This window comes from Periplaneta americana, chromosome 3 (assembly GCF_040183065.1).
Source record: "Periplaneta americana isolate PAMFEO1 chromosome 3, P.americana_PAMFEO1_priV1, whole genome shotgun sequence".
Lineage (NCBI taxonomy): Eukaryota > Metazoa > Arthropoda > Insecta > Blattodea > Blattidae > Periplaneta > Periplaneta americana.
The window spans coordinates 38,232,892-38,255,085 of NC_091119.1; the positions used below are offsets into that span (position 1 = coordinate 38,232,892).

The 22,194-nt window shown below is 34.2% G+C and overlaps 1 protein-coding gene across 1 annotated transcript in view; it reads right to left on the minus strand.

Moving 5' to 3' along the window:
- Positions 1-21,422, minus strand: part of LOC138695945 (carcinine transporter-like) — a 31,674-nt gene extending 10,252 nt beyond the window's left edge. The window contains exons 1-5 of the mRNA XM_069820351.1: positions 20,849-21,422; positions 7,003-7,106; positions 1,975-2,129; positions 1,521-1,680; positions 356-491 (exon numbers count right to left, since the gene is read on the minus strand). Of these exons, the coding sequence (XP_069676452.1) occupies positions 356-491; positions 1,521-1,680; positions 1,975-2,129; positions 7,003-7,106; positions 20,849-21,277 (984 nt within the window). The 5' untranslated portion in view covers positions 21,278-21,422. The remainder of the gene's footprint in view (positions 1-355; positions 492-1,520; positions 1,681-1,974; positions 2,130-7,002; positions 7,107-20,848) is intronic.
- Positions 21,423-22,194: the final 772 nt, after the last annotated feature.

A 22,194-nucleotide genomic window follows, 5' to 3' on the forward strand; every position in this document is an offset into this window, starting at 1 on the left:
CTGTGCTTGTATCATTGCATGCAAAATATCTAGCTTTTTCTAATATGCTGAATGAAATGTCAAGGTTTCGATTGAAATTAGAAAGACTATTTAATTGCGGGTCACAATCTGTGAAAGATAGATGTGTGAGAAAATATGTTTTAGAAAATACAACGACTTAACGATGCTGTATGAATTAAGATTTTAACGGTGTTCAAGGTGGTGCTAGATTTTTGGACTTTTAACCGTGCCAAGATACAGGGACATTCAGTTCTGGTGAACAACTGTTGGCAACAGATTCAATACATTAATTTCGCTTTCCCTATTTTTCCTGATGATTTCCTAGGAAAGTTTCCTAACTTTCATGTGAACTTACCTCCATTTTCCTTAAAAAGTTCTTTGATACTTGTTTCCCATTAATTCGAGCCATTGTTTGGACAATTTCCTCAGCTTCATCGATTCTGTTCTTGCTTAGTAACCATCTTGGGGATTCTGGTATTATCCAATAATAACTGAAAATAAGAAATTTAATTTAAATCACGTGTTTTATCAAATATAAATGCAATGTTTGAAGAAATGCTTAAAGAAATCATTTTGCGAGCAAAAGGGATTATGAGTGATCGAGTACTGGGTGTTCATTTCAAAGTGTGTCATGACGTCACTATTGTGAGTCAGCGATTTAAAGCGAGTTTCAGGTTTTATGTCAGAGAAGTTGCCTATTAATCAAGGCGTTCAATCTGAAATTGAGAACGTGTACGGTATAACTTGAACGTCGTAGCAACAGATGGCGGTCTGTACGGTCTGTGTGCCACCATAACCTCTTTCGAACTGTGTTTTGCGCGGCCAAGTCGTACGCAGAGTATTTGTTATCTGTTGCGTACGGCAACATTCCACAATACAAATCAAATGTTCCGTGTCCATGTTGACCGTCGAAGTTAATGTCAACAAATACGTAAGAAATCGTCTTAACCCTCTCCCCATATCCCGACAGTAAGAAAAAAAACTCACCTCAGTACGTGTTTCCAAACAGTTCACATTCCTGCCACTACCGGCGTTACCGTACATATCAGTAAGTACGCTTGAGAATGAACGCCGTACTTGCTATGCAACTTCTCTGGCACATAGGTAATACACCTCTGCGGAAGTGTAGGAAGATTGAATTCTCTAGGCTCATCGACTAGCCATATGACGGCATACAGCGAGCCATGACACACTTTGAACTGAACACCCAGTATTTATATGCACTAAAAACTGCTAAAATATGCATGTAACTCTGCACTAAAACCTTTAGAAATATGCACTTAAAATACACTAGAAATTAAAAATTAAACTGTTCCGAAATTAAAAAAAAAAATACGAGAAAATGTGTGGCATCTTGATGGCAATTGATTTTTAAGCTGCAAGTAAATGTGTCATCTTAAAGTTAATCTTGATGTCAAAAAACTAATTTTAGTTATAATTTGAAGAAATCTAAAGTATATTGTTTCCTAACACAGGTCCGACAAAACTGTAAAGAGGAAAAGCTAAGCCAACTAACTTACCTGAAGAGTAGCAAGAATGGTACGGACGTGGCTAGGGACAGGGTGTACCAGTTTCTCAGCAGGTAGCCCAGCAGGGCCAGCAGGGACAGGCCCAATGCGAAGAACATGCAGATGACCATGCCGGCAAACGTTCTGTAGCGTGGCCCCATCAATTCCAAGGCTGAAATTGCACAACTAGAATTCAGATGTTTCAGCTCTCACTTTTAGACAGTAACAGACATATTATGTCTGCATAGGATTTTTAAACAATAGTCTATCGTTATAGGTAAGTATAATAATAATAATAATAATAATAATAATAATAATAATAATAATAATAATAATAATAATAATAATGATAATAATAATGATGATAATAATAATGATGATGATGATGATGATAATAATAATAATAATAATAATAATAATAATAATAATAATAATAATAATAATAATAATAATTTGATATGCTTACCCAAGATAAACGGTATTTGATAGATAGCAGGGAAGAACAATCCATTGACAGTTCTCAAGATGGTGTAGACGATGTAGTTGGGAGAGAATGCAGTCAGTATGGACAGGTTCACTTCGAAGAAGATGATTATGAAGAAAGACGTTCGCCGCCCCCACCTGCAGGCACAAGTTGATTATTATTATTATTATTATTATTATTATTATTATTATTATTATTATTATACAGGCTTCTGTCACCATTCTTCACTGACATTTCGTAATATGAATATGGGCTATTCCATATGAAATCGATCAGTAAAAAACCTCGCATTTTTTTAATACTCCAATTTTTTCCCTATTTATACAAGGTGCTGAGGAGAGTGCATTTTCAAAGATATACTATCGAAAGTCAAACGGTTTTCGTACTATTGAGCGACAAATTTAGAGTATTTTTTAAAAACAAGCCTCTTTCAGCGCTCAGAACTCTGGAACCATTTACTGCAGAACATTGAACGGGAGCTCATTTTTGAAGCTGACATTTAGTAGGTTATGATAAGAAGTAATACTTATTTTTATTGTATACAGAGAGACAGATAATCTGATTTTACTTACTTTTAGGCTTTTTGTCCATTTGTAAAAATGTAAAAAATATTGAGAAACAACCTTGCATTATTAAGAGGGATTCGGCATTGTTTGCTTAGTGGCTCGGCAATAAGTTTCGAGGGTATTAAATAAATTATTTTCACACGCCTGGACTTGAATGGCGCAGTACCCCACACACTGGCCGAGAGCTGAAGATAAGCGAGCATTGGGCGTCATTTTACTCCTGTGTTTATGAAAACTTATGATAAAGCTAGCCCAGCCATGACTGCTAGACGACACGTCACGTGTTTGTCTCCTGTCCTTGCTTGTCTCGACTACCTACAGTCAGCTGGTTAGTTCACGCGCGTACTATTTATTTTCTTTATTTGATATTTTCAATACTTTCTTATCAACGGTGCACCAGTAAAAAATACGTGTTTATTTCTACTTTCAATGCGGAATCTAACCATATATTTTAAAAATATCTTAGGTGGGCAAAGGCATCTTAATGAAGAAAAATCTAAATTTCTCCATTACCATAAAAAGTAAGAAAAACTGTTTACATGTCAATATAAACTTTAATTTCTCAGCATCAAAATAAACTATGATTTTGATCACTGGGTGAAAGGGTTTCGGAGCCACAACAGTTTAAATATTTTAAATTTAACACTATGAAGTTCTGATGCCTCAAACTTTGCATAAAGCATTGTATCACAGTTGTCAACGGACAGAGAAAGTTTCATTGTATTTAAAAATTGCAAGGTCAATTTTCTCTATATTTCGGTCGATTTGAGATGGAATAGCCCATACGTTTATTTTTTACCCTATATTCTGCAATACTTGTGGGAACTACGTATTATCACAGTCTAGTAATACAGTCACGAAGCTTGAGTTGTGAGGTTGCTAGGAACAATAGACTGTGCCGGTACTATTCCGCATTGTCTGTAATGAGGCGATAGTAGCGATCCTAGTGGTTAGCAACTATCTATGGATGCATATTTACTACGTATTGAGCTTCGTGACTGTATATACTAGATTGTGGTAATAGTTTAATAATTTCGTGAGCCACAAGTCGTACACCAGTGCTGTGTCTCGAGGCGGCACCTGTATAATATTAATCCACGATTAGCGATTACACAACAGAAGGCTTCAATAATATTTATTTATTAGAGGATTTGGTAAAGGTTCTCTTTTTGGCAAGAGTGTAAAGTTTGTGAAACGAGGCGAAGTCGAGTTTTACAAACACACAGGGGCAAAAAGATAACATTACGAATGTGTGTCATATAATGTTTTTTTACGATAGCACAAATTTACATTAAATATTTCAAGTTGGTGAGGTTATAAAATCACAATGTCACGGCCGTCTAAAGTCAGAACCAGTAAGAAGTAAGTATCCTGGAATGGCACCAAATTATTCATGTTCAAGATATTATGGCCGTCTAAACTGGCCACATAATCAACAAAGCGGTTAGGAACAGTTGAATGATAAATATTTTTACAATGAGTACTAAATGTAACTTCAGAATAATAAGGGCTAAAATGTAGATTTCATTTTCATTTAGTGTTCTGTCCAAGGGCGGTCTTTCACTGCAAACCCACTTTTTCCAGTCTCTCTTATTTTTTGCCTTCCTCTTTGTTTCCTCATATGATCCATATATCTTAATGTCGTCTATCACCTCTTATCTTCTTCTATCCCAAACTCTTCTTCCGTTCACCATTCCTTCCAGTGCATCCTTAAGTAGGCAGTTTCTTCTCAGCCAGTGATCCATCTAATTCCTTTTCCTCTTCCTGATCAGTTTCAGCATCATTCTTACTTCACCTACTCTTTCCAACACAGCTTAATTCCTTATTCTGTCTGTCCACTTCACAAGTTCCATTCTTCTCCATATTCACAAAAATGTAGATATGAATGTTAAATTTGTTACTTATTTGTGTTACGTGTAATATTTAAGTAATGAAAGATCGAGGTAATGCATTCATTTCTTAAGCCCAGTTCCTACGGTGCTTGTTTCGTTACTTGTTTCCTTGCTGGCCAGCAAGCTTGGTTCTGAGCTCGAGAGAATGGCGAAGACAGTGAGCGATGCTTGGACTACAGTTTGTGATGAAAAAGAGAGATGCCTTTATCAGGTCCACACTGGGTACAAGAAAGCTACTCCAATCCTGTGAGAAGAAACAGATCGTTTTTCCGGAGAGCAAAATGAAAATAAAAATAAAATAGGGTAGACCAATGTAATTGTGAACACTTTTCACTGATTTCAAATATATTTCAACAATACACAACCCTCAGTAACGGTAAGCATGACAAAGAAACATTGTATTATTTTTAGATTTTTTTTCTTTTCTCTGAAAATGGGTTTAAAATAATAAGGTTGACTTTTTTCATCTTTTAATTGCTAGTTTACATTTACCCCACCTGTTTACGTTTACCCCTTTGAGAGAGGTAATTGTAAACACCAATTTTCGCACGGGCTATAAGACACTAAACATTTTTTGTTCTGTTTCAGCAGAAAGAGCTGTACTCCTTCCAACTCCAATTTTGGTCACTGGTACATTTCGTCCCTTTAACCTATGATATATGACGGATATAGGAACTCAGTACCTCTCCTAATCTTCACGATAACTGTAGTTACTATTCTTCACATCTGTGAAAGCCCTCTCTAAATCCTCTACAGTGTAGTTGGATGGGGGTCTCTTTGATTACTGAAAAGTACGAAATGTAACCATAGTAAAACATGTTTACAATTACCTCCAAGCAATTAAAACTATGGGGTAAATGTAAACACGTCATAATTTAATGAACCGAGGTTATGGGAGATCTCAAAACCATTGTAATAAATGTTAACTACTATACATATTCTTAAAAAAAAAAATAGCACTTTACGTTTACTTACAATGCCAAAAATGAAGGTGAAGCAAAATTCTTTCTCAACTTTTTTTTTGTAGACTCTTACAAAACATTTGTTCACAACTAAGCAGTTACTCCTATTTGGCGTCGAACTGCTTCGTAGGTTAGCCAACATGTTAATTTAAATATTCCTCGAATTAAAATTTTTATATTGACAGTTTTGTATTTCTCACAGCATTTGTTTACAATTATCTCCTGTTTACAATTACCCTGGTCTACCCTAAACAAATAGTAGGCCTAGTCGGTAGGTGGGGTGCATGGCATTCGTTAGCAACCATCTCCCCGTGGTGAGTTCCGAGTTGATGCAACCTGTAACATACAGTTGATCTCCAATTATCCGAACTCTAAATATCCGGATCGCCAGTTATCCGGATCACGTTTCAGGACAGTTTGAAATTGTATATTCAAAGAAAGTTGCATATATATATGTGTGTATATATATATATATATATATATATATATATATATATAAACTGTAGACCTACAGACATTTTGCACTTTTAATACATGCAGTAGCCTACTACTGTTGTTTCTAGACTCTTTTCACATCCGACCCAATTATCCGAATTCCTGCATATCGGGATCATAGGCTACTACCCACTTTTAGTCTGGATACTTGGAGTTCTACTGTACTACTGTACTTGTACCTTTTAAATAAATGTTATCGTTTATTTAACGACGCTCGCAACTGCCAAGGTTGTATCAGCGTCGCCGGTGTGCCGGAATTTTGTGCCGTAGGAGTTTTTTTACATGCCAGTAAAACTACTGATATGAGCATGTCGCATTTAAGCACACTTAAATGCCATCGACCTGGCCCGGGATCGAACCCGCAACCTCGGACATAGAAGCCAGCGCTATACAAACTGCGCCAACCAGGCCGACTGTACCTTTTACTTTCCATTCCTGCCATCTCTTGGAACTTAAAAATAATACTCCTTTTATTTTATCTGTAAATAATAACAAATCATAGCAGTCTGCATCAAGTGAAGACTTGCAAACATGCTTATGCTAGAAGAAAAAAAAAAAAAAAAAAAGGTAATCGAAAGGAACCCGTTTGCGGCTCTGTGAAAAGTGCTTCTAGTAGGTCAAATTTTTTTGTGCGAAATGTTGGCTCCATTATGCAACTTTTGCCATCGCTTAAATTTTTTATTTCGAAAAAAAAATAGGCCTTTTTCGACGCCCTAATTTACATTCAGATCCGTAAAGTCCTCAAGAGCATAAGAAAAGCATTTTCGTAGAAATTGTATGTCTAGTCGTCTCTGTTCAATGTAATTCTCCAAATTATTACTTACTATATTTTGTACCTTATCTGGTATATTTACAGCAAGAATTGTACAGGTACATGAAGGGATTCATACACTACTGTCCATAAATTACACTATTTCTAATGTAACAATATTTGATAAACATCACAAGACATAAAAATACATGTAAAGAAAATAAACAAAATAGACTTTTGACTCATTTTAGGAAACTTTTAACTAAATTAGAAAGCCAAAATTCAATGTAGTGCTAAGAAGATGAAATTTTCATGCAAGTACGTCATTCAAGTCGAATACTTACTTGTCTGCAATCCAGCCAAACACCACATTTCCAAAGAGGGAACCCACGTAGAAGAAAGTCGTGGAGGTTGAGGGCCACCATCCGTCATCACAAACCAAGTTCAACTGCAAAATGTTACAATAACTGCATTAATTTTGATGGTTCATTTTTTTGCAACGATTCTCGCTTGAACTGGTTACTTGGTTGAGTTTTTTCCAAGGTTTCCCCGAACCGTAAGGCGAATGTCTGGTAATCTATGGCAAATCCTCGGTCTCATATCGTCAAATACCATCTCGCTATCACCAACCATGTTTTTCAAATGTGCAGGAATTTCAACCGAACAAATGTAACTTTTCGTACTACTGAAAAGGAATTTCAAAATGTTACATAATAATAATAATAATAATAATAATAATAATAATAATAATAATAATAATAATAATACTAATAGCTAAAATAGGCCGGCAAAAAGGCATTATAAATAGCTAAAATACGTAATAAAAGGCAATTACAAAAACCTTGCACTAAGTTAGTTCCACAACCTTGCACTTTCCACAAAGGGATTTCGGCAGCAAGAAAAGCTTTACATAAGTCGAATGGAAATTGAGATTTTCGACTTGATGTTGCAATTACTGTTGGAAGCAAAGAAATCTTCTTCCCAGTAGCCTTGGAAAGTGCATTTTTGTGTTTGGTTGTACTGATATGTTGCGATATGAAATATTTAGCTAGTTACAACAACGTCGCAATGAAAATTAAAAGAAAAATAACGTTAGACCCACACTCATTGCTGCCTTGTCAAATAAACACAAGCGATAATTAAAACGCTTACTGCTATACATTTTTGCACGGCAGCACTCATTGTTGCAAAGAGAATATGAACTGACTGAAAGACAATAATATACGTTCGGTAAAGTCACTTTCATCGTAGCGGTTATAGAACTAAATTAAAATATACCTGTAGGCAATTTTTAATAATAAATTAATAAATAATAGATAAATAATCAAATAAAGGCAAAAAAAAACATTTATTTTGTAAACTAGGCATTTATATTAAAAAAGCAGAAAAGGGCAACATAAAACTGTGACGTTTCAATCACAAAGGTATAATTCGTACAGATTTACTTTCAAAATGAAGATAGATTTAACACATTTAAAAAGGCATTCTGCCAAAGTTCCGTTCTCTGATAATGATGATGATAATAATAATAATAATAATAATAATAATAATAATAATAATAATAATAATAATACGTATACTCTGAAAGCCAACGGAAGAAAGTAGGCTATGACAGCTATTGAGAACTGGGACTGTCCATAAATTTTCGGGAGAGACTTGGCTCCTTCCCACGTGGTCTTGTGTGACCTTAAGCCCTGTCAGTCCTCCATGTGCATCATTTTGCCGAATGCGGTGGACCAACCTCACACCCTCTTCATTACTACGAATTGCCATCATCTCCGGTCACGTGATACCCCTCCCTCTTCCTGGTACAGTCCGCTCCGATTGATACACCCCTCTAAACACACCTCACCACCAATGGTGGCCATAGGTCTAAAATGGTAATTGCTAATTTGTAAGCCCACTAGTTTTAATAGTCCACTAAGGCTTTAACTTCATGATATGATTTTAATTGTCTAACAACTTAACAGAAATATTTCGTTAATAACACAGGGTTGCCACGTTTTGGCATTTTACATGACGAAGGGTCATTTTGAATGACTTTTCCATACTCTCAGCCCACACCTGTGGAGTAACGGTGACCGCGTCTGGTCGTGAAACCAAGTGGCCCGGGTTCGAATCCCGGTCGGGGCAAGTTACCTGGTTGAGGTTTTTTCCGGGGTTTTCCCTCAGCCCAATTTTAGCAAATGCTGGGTAACTTTCGGTGCTGGACCCCGGACTCATTTCACCGGCATTATCATCTTCCTTTTATTCAGACGCTAAATAACCTGAGATGTTGATACAGCGTCGTAAAATAAGCCAATAAAATAAATAAATCCATGCTCTCTGCAAAAAATTAAATCCGTTTTCGTCAAACGCCCACAGTTTTTATGTAATTCCTTAACTGCGCTAAATTTAAATTTCGCGCGTAATCTTACACTGCAATCGATGTAATCTATCGTAAAGTGATTGAACAAGATCGACTGTGAAACAATCGATACTTCTCGAGTTGTCTAGAAATGCACAGAAGCATTACAGTCATATGATGATGATGATGACGATGATAATAATAATAATAATAATAATAATAATAATAATAATAATAATAATAATAATAATAATTTTGAAGTGAAATTTTTATAAGTGTAAACCTTATCAGGTTATTTCAAACCGGTCTAATGATGGCGACTTCATCATCGCGCCACATACTATGTGTCATACATGCGTTGCAGTTTTGAGAAAATGGACACAAGGGAAGCAGAAATCTTTAACATTCGGCATTTCAATGGTATGGAGAGAACAAGGAAACCATATCGAGGATTGCTATTTTTGTATGGTGGAAGTCGACGGGTATAACAAGAAAAGTATGAAAGACATTGTCTAACCCAGTGATGTCAAAGCAAGCGCATTTTTCTGACCTTGACGTCGTACGTGGGCATCAAGCGCTAAGTATGGGAGGAGGAATAAGCAGCCTGTTGGATCAAGAAAACAGTAGTGCACAAATTTCAAACGGAACGTGAAATTGTATGTCGTTATTTTTATATGTTTTTTTTCGGTTTGATATTATTTATATTTTCTGTAAAACAAAAGTACTAACATCAATTTCTTAATATTGCAGTTGTGTTTTAAATGTTAATAACATAATAAAGAGTTAAGAAGAAATATTCACATAAATTCCATAGTAGTACAACTATACTGTACTAAATGGATGAAACACATCATTCATAAAGAAAGAGATATCCTAAAAAAAAAGAGATTGAGTATGACATGATAAGTTGGAATTGATATTCATGGTATCTCTAGCCTTATAAAAGTAATTAATGAACTAATCAAAACAATATTATAGTACAAAGCAAAGTTACCTAGGTACTGTACCTATATGTTTTAAGTGTAACTAATATTCCATAACAGAACTCTTGACGCATTATGCTTTTAAGGTGATATTGGTGCGCAACTTCCTATCATCAGAATATTAAATTATTTTCTCGAAATCTGCTGAGGCTATAGAGCTGACATATTTACAACACATGGGCACGTATCTTTTGCTTATGATGTAACAGTAGTTGTTTTGTTAATTCATTTTCTTACAAACATTTTCCATGCGAATATTTTCAAAATTTGTTATGCCCTATCTTCAGTAATACATATTTACGGTATATTAGATTTACGAAAACATTGTTTCAGTACCTATAGGGCTACTAAATAAATACGCCTACATCTGAAAATGTCATTTTTCTATGAAAAAAATGTTCAGAAAATATTCTTTTGAATTAAAAAAAAAACAAACTTGTGAAAAATGAGCTTTAAAATTAAAAAGTACATTCTTATAATGCACTTATGCTTCTCAGACTAATCTAAAAATTAATATGGATAGAGTTTTAGTAAGTTCTCTTCACTTTATCTATTGAATCAGTACTGGCCATCCCTGTATATAGCTCGACCAAGCGGCATATACTACCTCTTTCGTCTGACTTTTTCTTTTCCTCTGTAAAGCGCTCAGGCTCTCCTGAGCTCTAAAGCGGGCGCTTGCGCCTATGGGTATCAATTGACATGACTGGTCTAACCGAACTTAAACTCAGCCATAAGACCTATACCACATGGTCCCACCATTCCCGTAACTAAACGGCCCCTAGTTTTATAATCATTTCGATTAAAAGAAAAACATTTGCACAACATTCTACTGATTTAGATTCGAACAAGAGAAACGGAATTTCGTGAATATTTCACCACAGAAGGCTGTCTTGTTTATTGAAAAAACATTCAAGGTGTATTATCAAAATTTGGAGTTACATACATATTGGGGATGATCAGTGCGGTTTTAGGCGTAATAGATCGACTATTGATAAGATTTTTTGTATTCGACAGATATTGGAGAAAAAAATGGAAGTATAAGGGTACACTACATCAGTTATTCATAGATTTCAAAAATACATATGTCTCGGTTAAGAGAGAAGTTTTATATATATATATATATATATATATATATATATATATATATATATATATATATATAATTTGAACTGGTAATGGAAATTACGGCAAAACGGCTGAACGGATTTTAATGAGTGACCCCTCATTTTCATGCCTGGCATCCAAAGTTTTTCGGAAAAGTAGTAGTTTTCAGTGAAATGTCAGTTTTCCTACATAATTTTCCTATTTTCCAAAATCCATCTGTTGTCAGTTTTTAGAACTAATCTTATTCAATCACTGCCGACTTGATTGAATTTCAGAACAAAACACACACTACAATAAACAATAGGCTATTACACGAAGGCCATGACCTGCAGGATTGCCGACATATTTAAAGCTCAATTCAATTTGTTATTAAAAACTGATTCTGCAGTGTATAATTTTCTGAGTACAGCTGTGTATTGGACATTCAAATCTACGAAACTTGAGATGGTTTGATGACATTATTACCATTAGAAATTAAATATTATTATAGTTAATATCATGATGCGTCTATTCTTCATTAATTGTACATAATATTGATGCTATATTGATGACATGAAAGTGAAACGTTTTGTGGTTATGTAAGTAAATGCAGAGAATATCTTAATTTAGATCTTAATTTCTATAATTTACTGAGTGACTGCTATATATAACTGCAAAACTTAAGTAAGATAATAATATTGTTATTAAAAATCAAATATTTTTATACTTATTAACCCAGTGGGGTTGGGTCTTTTTCATATACTTAATGGCGGTGTAGTGTAGATATTGATATGTGTCTTTGTCTTCAGTATTGGCTCGAGAGAGCGCAAAAATTACAGTTCCTAAGGAAAGATAAAAAGGTATTACTTACTGATAAAATAAGAGGCCTGGAAAATTTTGTAGTCTCCAAATCATTTCAGCAAGATCTCTTAGTAGGATAAAATGATTTTACGCTCTACATTTCAAGTTCTACATGCAGCAGCTATACGAAAATGCTATTGTTCGAAAGCTTAGCAAACCTGACATTTTTTTAACTTTTGCCTACAATCCACAATGACCTGAAACAGCTACTGTTATCGTCCTGACATTGATACTTGCGTTTTCGCGTTGAAACTCAAAAACTGAAGATGGATAATTTCAAGAAAAAGTATTTGGCCTAAAAAAATCCATTCAGAGGGAATATGTTTCATTATTATGGAAGCAAATAACTATCAAAAAGACAAGTATTCTTCATTGAAAATAAATCTGAAAAATTTTTATTTGAACATCTAACGAACTTAGTTTGCAGCAGCATTTGCTGCACAAGCCACTAGTTCTTATTGAATTTGGTATTCGCAAGAAACTAGTTCGATTAATTAAAATGTGTCTCAGTGAAACTTACAGAAGAGTCCGTATAGGCCAGTTTCTGATGTTTTTTCAATTCACTGCGGGCTAAAGCAAGGAGATGCTCTATCACCTTTACTTTTTAACTTTGTTCTAGAATACACCATTAAGAAAGTTCAGGGTAACAGACAGGGTTTGGAATTGAACGGGTTCCATAGCTTCTTGTCTATGTGGATGACGTGAATATGTTAGGAGAAAATCGACAATCGATTAGGGAAAACACGGAAATTTTACTTGAAGCAAGTAAAGCGATCAGTTTGGAAGTAAATCTCGAAAAGACAAAGTATATGATTATGTCTCGTGACCAGAATATGGTACGAAATGGAAATATAAAAATTGGAGATTTATCCTTCGAAGAGGTGGAAAAATTCAAATATCTTGGAGCAACAGTAACAAATATAAATGACACTCGGGAGGAAATTAAACACAGAATACATATGGGAAATGCCTGTTATTATTCGGTTGAGAAGCTTTTGTCATCTAGCCTGCTGTCAAAAAATCTGAAAGTTAGAATTTATAAAACAGTTATATTATCGGTTGTTCTGTATGGTTGTGAAACTTGGACTGTCACTTTGAGAGAGGAACAGAGATTAACGGTGTTTGAGAATAAAGTGCTTAGGAAAATATTTGGGGCTAAGAGGGATGAAGCTATAAAATGGAGAAAATTACACAACGCAGAACTGCACGCATTGTATTCTTCACCTGACACAATTAGGAACATTAAATCTAGACGTTTGAGATGGGTAGGGCATGTAGCACGTATGGGTGAATCCAGAAATGCATATAGAGTGTTAGTTGGGAGGCCGGAGGGAAAAAGATCTTTGGGGAGGCCGAGATGTAGATGGGAGGATAATATTAAAATGGATTTGAGGGAGGTGGGTTATGATGATAGAGAATGGATTAATCTTGCACAGAATAGGGACCGATGGCGGGCTTATGTGAGGGCGGCAATGAACCTCTGGGCTTCTTGAAAACCATTTGTAAGTAAGTAAGTAACATACAACATTTCTGTACGGAATTATTTATTGATTTCAATAAAGGCGTCTCAAGGCTGTTCTTCTGCACAATTGTAATAAGTAGGCCTCAATTTCAGCAGAATATTCCTTGCACTTAAAGCAAAATTATGAAAACATGAAGATGATGTTGAAGACATTAAACTATTCAGAACACCACTGGATAGTATGTGGAAACTTGAAATTCTTAGAAATGTTGCTGGGACAACAGTCAGACTTTACAAAGTTTCCTCGTTTTCTGTGCCTCTGTGTCAGTCGTGCTCGTGAATCACATGGAGTTAGAAGAGAATGGCCTACTAGAACAACAACGAATCCTGGGGAGAAAAATGACTCAGGTCTAAAAGGAAAATGTCTAATGTCTAAATGCCTAAATAAAATTTACGTCTAACATTCAAATGTCTAAATGAAATTTACGTCTAATGTGTAAATGTCTAAATAAAATTTACGTCTAACGTGTAAATGTCTAAATAAAATTTACGTCTAATGTGTAAATGTCTAAATAAAATTTACGTCTAATGTGTAAATGTCTAAATAAAATTTACGTCTAATGTATAAATGTCTAAATAAAATTTACGTCTAATGTGTAAATGTCTAAATAAAATTTACGTCTAATGTGTAAATGTCTAAATAAAATTTACGTCTAATGTGTAAATGTCTAAATAAAATTTACGTCTAATGTGTAAATGTCTAAATAAAATTTACGTCTAATGTGTAAATGTCTAAATAAAATTTACGTCTAATGTGTAAATGTCTAAATAAGATTTACGTCTAATGTGTAAATGTCTAAATAAAATTTACGTCTAATGTGTAAATGTCTAAATAAAATTTACGTCTAATGTGTAAATGTCTAAATAAAATTTACGTTTAATGTGTAAATGTCTAAATAAAATTTACGTCTAATGTGTAAATGTCTAAATAAAATTTACGTCTAATGTGTAAATGTCTAAATAAAATTTACGTCTAATGTGCAAATTTCTAAATACAATTTACGTCTAATGTGTAAATGTCTAAATAAAATTTACGTCTAATGTGTAAATGTCTAAGTAAAATTTACGTCTAATGTGTAAATGTCTACGTAAAATTTACGTCTAATGTGTAAATGTCTAAATAAAATTTACGTCTAATGTGTAAATGTCTAAATAAAATTTACGTCTAATGTGTAAATGTATAAAATTTACTCTAATGTGTAAATGTCTAAATAAAATTACGTCTAATGTGTAAATGTCTAAATAAAATTTACATCTAATGTGTAAATGTCTAAATAAAATTTACGTCTAATGTGTAAATTTCTAAATAAAACGTATGTATAAATATCAAATAATTTTAACAATACTTACTAAAATGTTGATATTGTTACGATAATGAATAGTAATACGGTACCTGGTCAGTTTCAGAAAATTTTTAGCAAAATGAATGCATATACTATTAATTCGCCTAACGGTAAAAAAATTATTGTTCATAATAATTTCGACTACCGCTTAAGATTGAGAAGTAGAACCAGCAATAGGATCTACTGGAGATGTTCACGCAGAGACGCTTGCAATGCTACTCGTGTCACCAACGACGACTTGGATAACATTCAAGTCTACAAAGTGTGGGATGTGTTTAATATTGTATTAAATGGACTCCAAAGAACTATAAATAGTGTTGATGGATGGCACTCGAAATTTCAGAAAATTATTATATCTCACCATTCATCCATACGGAAGTTTTTAGAATATACAGTGTCCTGGCAGGACATGGAAGAGTTCAGCATCCCGTACAGAAATCGTACCAAATTAATCAAAGATAAGTAGAGAGAATGGTAACAAGTGACCAGCAGTATAAAGATCGTGGAGGAATTGATTTGTACTTGAGAACTTTAAGGTACAAACTGAAATTCCTTGCTGTACCGGAAGATGAAAATGAAGATTAAATCTATATTTTCATTGCTCAACTATGTCAACATTAGGCCTATACTGTATTTTACTTCTGAGTTATATCTTATATGTAATAAACAATAATATACAGGTAACAGATGTATTATTGTTATAATTTAGGCATAATAGTACTAGGGGTCATTGCAAGTTAGACTATGTAGTGTTAGAAATTTTTGTAAATTGGACTAGGTTGTATTAGACTTGGTTCCAAAGATAAAATGTCATAAGACTTACAAAATTAGACCTTCTGTCATTAGTAGGGAACGGAATTTGGAGCAGTAAAAGCTAGTATTGGCATCTACACAGCCATTTGTTTACAACCCTTTAAACTAAGTCCTCCCCTCCATGTCATACTCGCAGATCTCTGCACGTCAACAACAGGTGAACGGGACAGTTGTCGCATAAGAACGTCAACGTGCAGGTTTGCGATTCAGAGTAGTGAAATGCAGGTACAATGCCGAAAGTGAAACCAACTAACAATACAAAACTGAAAGACTAGCCTATATTTGTAAAAGCTCCAGCTCGAGTATCAAAATTCAGGAAACAATTCCCTAAATTGTCGCTTCCCCCATGTCCAGTTCTTAAGAGATGGGGGTCATGGTTGAAGCTTGCAATTATTACGCACATCACCTCCAATCTGTGAAGATCCCGATGACGCGGCTACGATTTCTGGTTGAGTGTTAGAGAAGGCCGTATGACACTTATTTTTGCATTACTGTGGTTGGAATAATCAAAGTTTAACATTTGTTCAGTGCAGACAGAATTCAATCAAACATTCTACAATGAGAGTGTTGCTGTTCCAAACAATTGCTCCTGGAATACTCTTACCTCCGCAGTCAGTCTTGACCCGTTGGGGAACGTGGTTGTATTCTGTTAATTATTATGCAGAACATTACGGCAAAATAATGGAGGTAATTGATGCATTGGATAGCATAGACAGTTCCGCTGTTGCAGCTGTAAAATCATTGCCTTCTGAACAGCTATTGGAAGATATTCTGTTCATTGATTCTAATTTTAAAATCGTGTCCAAAAGCACCATTCTATTAGAATCGTCTAAACTACAACTCTCAGAAGCCCTTAATATAGTGGATAAAATATCACAAACCGTTATTCAAAATAACAATTCACTAATTTCAGAAAAAGTGAAATGTAAGTTGAGAAACATTATTGCTAAAAATTCTGCCTATTCACAACTTCGTATTATAAATAATGTAGTATCAGGTCACGACAAGACGTCTGAAGTTGGTGTACTAAAAAGTAGTGACTTTCCGTTCTTCAAATATGCACCTATTACATCGTATGATGTTGAACGTACATTTTCCCAATATAAAAACCGTAAGTGGCCATCGGAGGTGGTTACTTTGCAGTCGCTCAAAATGTACGTAACTCTTCACTGCAATGCACATATTCAAGGATGATGTGAGTATCTTACATTCAATTTTAAGAGGTAATATATCTCACTACAAAATAATTGTGTATTTACATGTTTAGACATTTCCTACTTCAATGCTCATTCATTATATTTCTTGAATGCAGGATACAAGTTTTATTGTAACCGCAGTATACTGCTCAGTGTTTACATCAGAGGCATACTCCATCCGTTGCACGCCCCCTTCTCATACAGTCTATACTGCGTGTGTAGTAAACCTTGCGATTCTCATGGCAATTCCACGAAGTCTAATTATTATTATTCAAATACCCCAGGAACCGCTAAATGATAGAACAATCGAAAAAGAAGTCATGGACATTAAGTCAAATTTTTTATATTTACCGAATGCCATTATTCGGTAAGAAAAGTCAGGAGTAGAACTAATTGTGCAAATAAATAGCTATTATGAGGACTATTGTAAATAAACTGAGTGCAGTAGAAGGTGAAGCATGAAAACGTGTTGGTGAAAAAATGAACAGTTTTGATTAAAAATGATGGATACAGTATTCTTAGTCGGATTTCAGATGTACTAACAAAGACGTAACCCAATGACGTCATCCAACATGTGAACTTAATTTGACGTATCTTATTTCAAGTACTTATTCTCCAATTGTCTCTGCAGATGTCGAGTGGAGTTTTTCCATGTTAAAAAATTTCCTTCTTTGCAACAGAGCAAAGTTGTATTTTGAAAATTTGAAAATGATACTTACATTTCAGCAGGAATAATTGTTTCATCAACAAAACATAGCATTAATTGAAAATGCCATTTCGTTTGGTTCTACATTTTGTTCAACATTTAATAATACTGTATTAGCACAGTCTACTATATACAGTCGCGAAGCTCAATATGTAGTAAAAATGCAAACATGGGTAGTTGCCCACCACTAGGATTGCTACTATCGCCTCATCATCGCAGATCTCTCTCCTAGCAGATGACAAAATATGTTACACTTTCGTTGTCGTGTTCTTTTGGAAAAATTAACACCTTCCTTCCATTATTGAAATATTAAATGCATAAAGTTAATTTGTTATTTTAATGAAGTATATTAAATTCCACCATAAACTCGAAGATATCTGCAAGAAATAAGTAATATAATTTTTGTTTGTGCAAAACGAACTGAAATTTACTATAATAGCTTCACGCATTCAAGATTATAGCGATAATTAACTATGAAACCAATAAATCTTAATTTGCATTTCCCTTTACAACAATAATAATGGAAATATGAATTAATGGAGTAACTTACGCGTACCGGTACTTGTAGTGTAGGCTTACGTAGTTAACAAAGTGGGATGAGGTTAAGCAATAATAATCACACCAGAATTGGAAATAAAACGTGATCAATAAATTTTATTGTAACAGACTTTTTCTACGTCTCTAGTAAAGCAACAAATAAAAATAACAACAAAATTAACAGCTATAATTAAAAACATATCCTTTGAAAAAAAAAAGTAGGCCTAAGCAATAATAATCCCACCAGAATTGAAAATAAAACGTGATCAATAAATTTCATTAAAACAAGCTTAATTTTTCTGCGTCTTTAATAAAATAACACATAAAAATAATAACAAAATTAATAGCTACAATTAAAAATATATCCTCTGAAAAAAAAAGTAGACCTAACCTTTATTTATCTGGAAATTTAGCAGCCTAAGTAACAGAACTTTAACCGGTATCTAATGTCCTTTCGGTTAGACTGAAACATTTCATTGTGAAATTAAAGAATATAATGTATTCTAACAGTCACAAAGAACTTCAAAATTAAGAGTTTTGTTTCTGCAGAGCATTCTTGTGGAAACCCAGGAACCTTTCTGAATCTTTCGGAAATCGGAAAAAGGATAACTCTGGCCTCTTTCTCTTACTGTTGCTACAATTTATAGCACTACAAACGTCTCCTCCTTGTCCCATATTATTATTCCAATTATTATATTTTAGCCATTAACATTTTCATTACAACCAATAACGAACATTTCACAAGCATCAATGTGAAATACGCAACAAGCTAGCACTCGATAGAAATACGACACAGTCCAAAGTCGACCATGGGCAGTCTATTGTTTCTAGTTGCTAACCGCTTGGAGCGCTTTATCACGAGATTTGCAAAAAAACACCTCAAGCTTCGCGACTGTATATAGTAGACTGTGGTATTAGGCTATGTTGTAAATATTATAGTATATACGATTGTAAATACTGCAGTATACAGTACGTTGTAAACATATTGTCATATTTCATGGCATTGTAAATAAGAGCATTTAATTTAACACACTCCTGACAGAAAAACATACATATTCAGAGGCGAGTTCCATACAGAAGACAACTGTCTATCAACCATCAATGTTTCCACTGACACGCGAGGACGCAGAGATTGATATTTAATTATGTACATTTGTAATGTAGTTTATTGGTGTCTTGTGCGTTGCCAAGAAAAACACATGTAGTTCAAAATGAAATGCAGATTATGTATGTAGGCCACTATATGCCATTAAACTATTCCATTTGTTTATTCTGAAATACGTTTACAGCACGTTGCGTGTAAGTTTGTATGAAGTGGACTGTACTCGTCCACGCAGCTCACTTGACAGTCACTGAGCTACGAATATCTATACTACGTTTCACCATTCGTTACAATACTCCAAATCCCTTTCCCTGGTCATTAGACTTAAAATCCCCTAGCCCTACTGACCTCTAACTAAACAAAATGAATTCTGTGTACTCATAAGTTGCAATTTATGAAATCTCTGTGCTTACCAGAGCTATCTGGATATCTGCATTTAGTGTTGCCTGGCAACTAAAGGCTGGTTCACAACAAACCGGGAACGGAAACGACGAGAACGAGACGGAAATAATGTTAAAATAAATGTATTTAAATACATTTATTTTAACAATATTTCAATTCTCGTTCTCGTTCTCGTTTCCGTTCCCGGTTTATTGTGAACCAGCCTTAATCCTGAGAACAACTGAATTCAATTGTTTGTTTGGTATAATTGTTTGGGGTGGAAGTACAAAAATTAATCTTAGTCCTTTAAATTTACTACAAAAACGAATAATTAAAATTTGTTTGAAGAAACGTTTCGATTATCCAACTAAATTAATTTATTCTGAATTTAATGTATTTAATATTGAACAAGTTTATAAATATACGCTGTTAAAATTTTATCAAAAAAATCGTAATAAGTTTGTATTACAGACACATAATTATGACACAAGACGAAATATTAATTCAACATTAGTAGAACCTAAATGTCTCACATCTACTGGTCTAAAGCATAGCATTAATTTTGGCCCTCGGTTGTACAATGCTTTAACTAAATTACACCCAGAACTTCTAACATGTAACCCACTAACATATAACAAGAAAATTAGAAACGTGTTAATATCTTCAATTTGATTAAATAAATTTATAGCCTATGTGTATGAATTAATCAACCTATATTATATTTGTATTCTATAATTTTGAAATATAGCCTATAGTCCTACTTTTCACGTGCGATATTATTCTTCTCTAGTGTTAATATTATATTATATAATTCCATTGCCTCTGTAATTTAAACTTTAGTTTCTATTTTTTTTTACTTATTTATTTTTATTACTATTATTATTTTTTATTTTATATATTTCTCTTATATTAATATTGTATTATATAATTTCTGTAACTGTAATTTTAAATTCTATTTCCTATTTTATTTTATTTTATATTCTCTTATAGGCCTATTAATATTATATCTGAACTGCGACCGAACACGAGCGCTGCTCATTCGGTCTCAAATTTTGTTAATACTACTGTATCTCCTTTTTTATATTGTTTGTATTATTTATTTCTATTTCTCTTGTTTGTTTGTAATTATATTCTTTATTCTGTATATTTAAATTTAAAATAAATAAATAAATAAATAAATAAATAAATAAATAAATAAATAAATAAATAAATAAATAAATAAATAAATAAATAAATGAATAAATAAATAAATAAATAAAAAATTTAATCCAACAATAATATAAATCGAAATACAAGCATGCAATGGAACACAGTACCTCTGTGACCAGCGTGCTGTCGTAGTCCTTGCGGTCGTAGTTCCATCCGTACAGACATTTGGTGATATTCCACTCCCTGTCCGGGATCGGCAACTGGGGGTCCTCGGGCCCTGCTCTCAGAGTCTGCACGTGAAGTAACGCAGTGAAATTCACATCATACATATAACAGCGGCTGTACTGTCTCCTTCCATCGGGGCGCAGAGTGTACGGGATTGCTAGCGCCTTCTGCTGGTCGGCAGCCAGTGGGTGATGGTCCAAGGAAGGCACACGACACCAGTGTTCCGGGGATGCCGACACGAAAACCTGGCTGAAGGCCAGGAACGCCGCCGGAATAGTAGCGGGTATACAGAGAAGGTAGTACATGATCTGCTGGTACCGACCTCTCTCCCCGATGTGCTGCAATACCTCGTCGAAGTCAATGGTCGACATCTTCAGCAGATGTTAATGACACAACACACTTGTACACATGATTAAGTTCTCCTGTCTGTCATTACACTCACGTTGTTCACATGAAGTACACATGAAAGCGAATTTATATTTTTACATTTACAGTATATTTCCGTTTCTAGTCTTCTTTAATCTTGTTCACAGCACTCAAATAACTAATCTATATCAGACTTCTTAACTTGTGTTTTCTAAGGGTACGTACAAGTTGGAGCGACGATAAACGATAAAAGAAGCAGCGATGCTATATCAGAGGGAATTGAAGCATGCATTGTCATTGAGGTGTGCATATTGGAGTAACGATAAAAGCGAAGATACACGATAAAAGCGACGAAAAAGAAAAGTTCCATTTTCTTCGCTCTTGTCGTTCATATGATCTCTGATTAAGATAATATTAATCTGTATAATTACCGGTGATTATAAATATATCCGAATATTAATCGATTTCGGCATATTAAATTAATTATTGTAGATATTGGCAAATTGATCAGTTGTGTAATTATTCGTCCTATGTAATGGGATCACAAGAACCAAACACAACACAACGAATTTATACTGTCTTTGGGATGAGAAACGGGTTGAATTTTGTACGTATTTAAGTTACATTAACCTTGAACTTAGCAGCTGATATTTCCTATAACCTTCTTTCATTAAGTGGATGCATAGAATATCTTCTACTGATAAATCAAAATGTTCGCTTCCCGCGTCCTCGTTGCTCCGATATGAACACTTGATTCTTTGATAATACCAAAGCGTCGCTAGATCGTTTCTTTTATCGTTTATCGTTGCTCCAACGTGTACGTACCCTTAGTCACACTCTCTAAGTCACTGCACATCTAAACGAAACGAATAATCTCCCAGAAGAATCTTCAGGTTCACATATAAATAATACAGATTTAGAA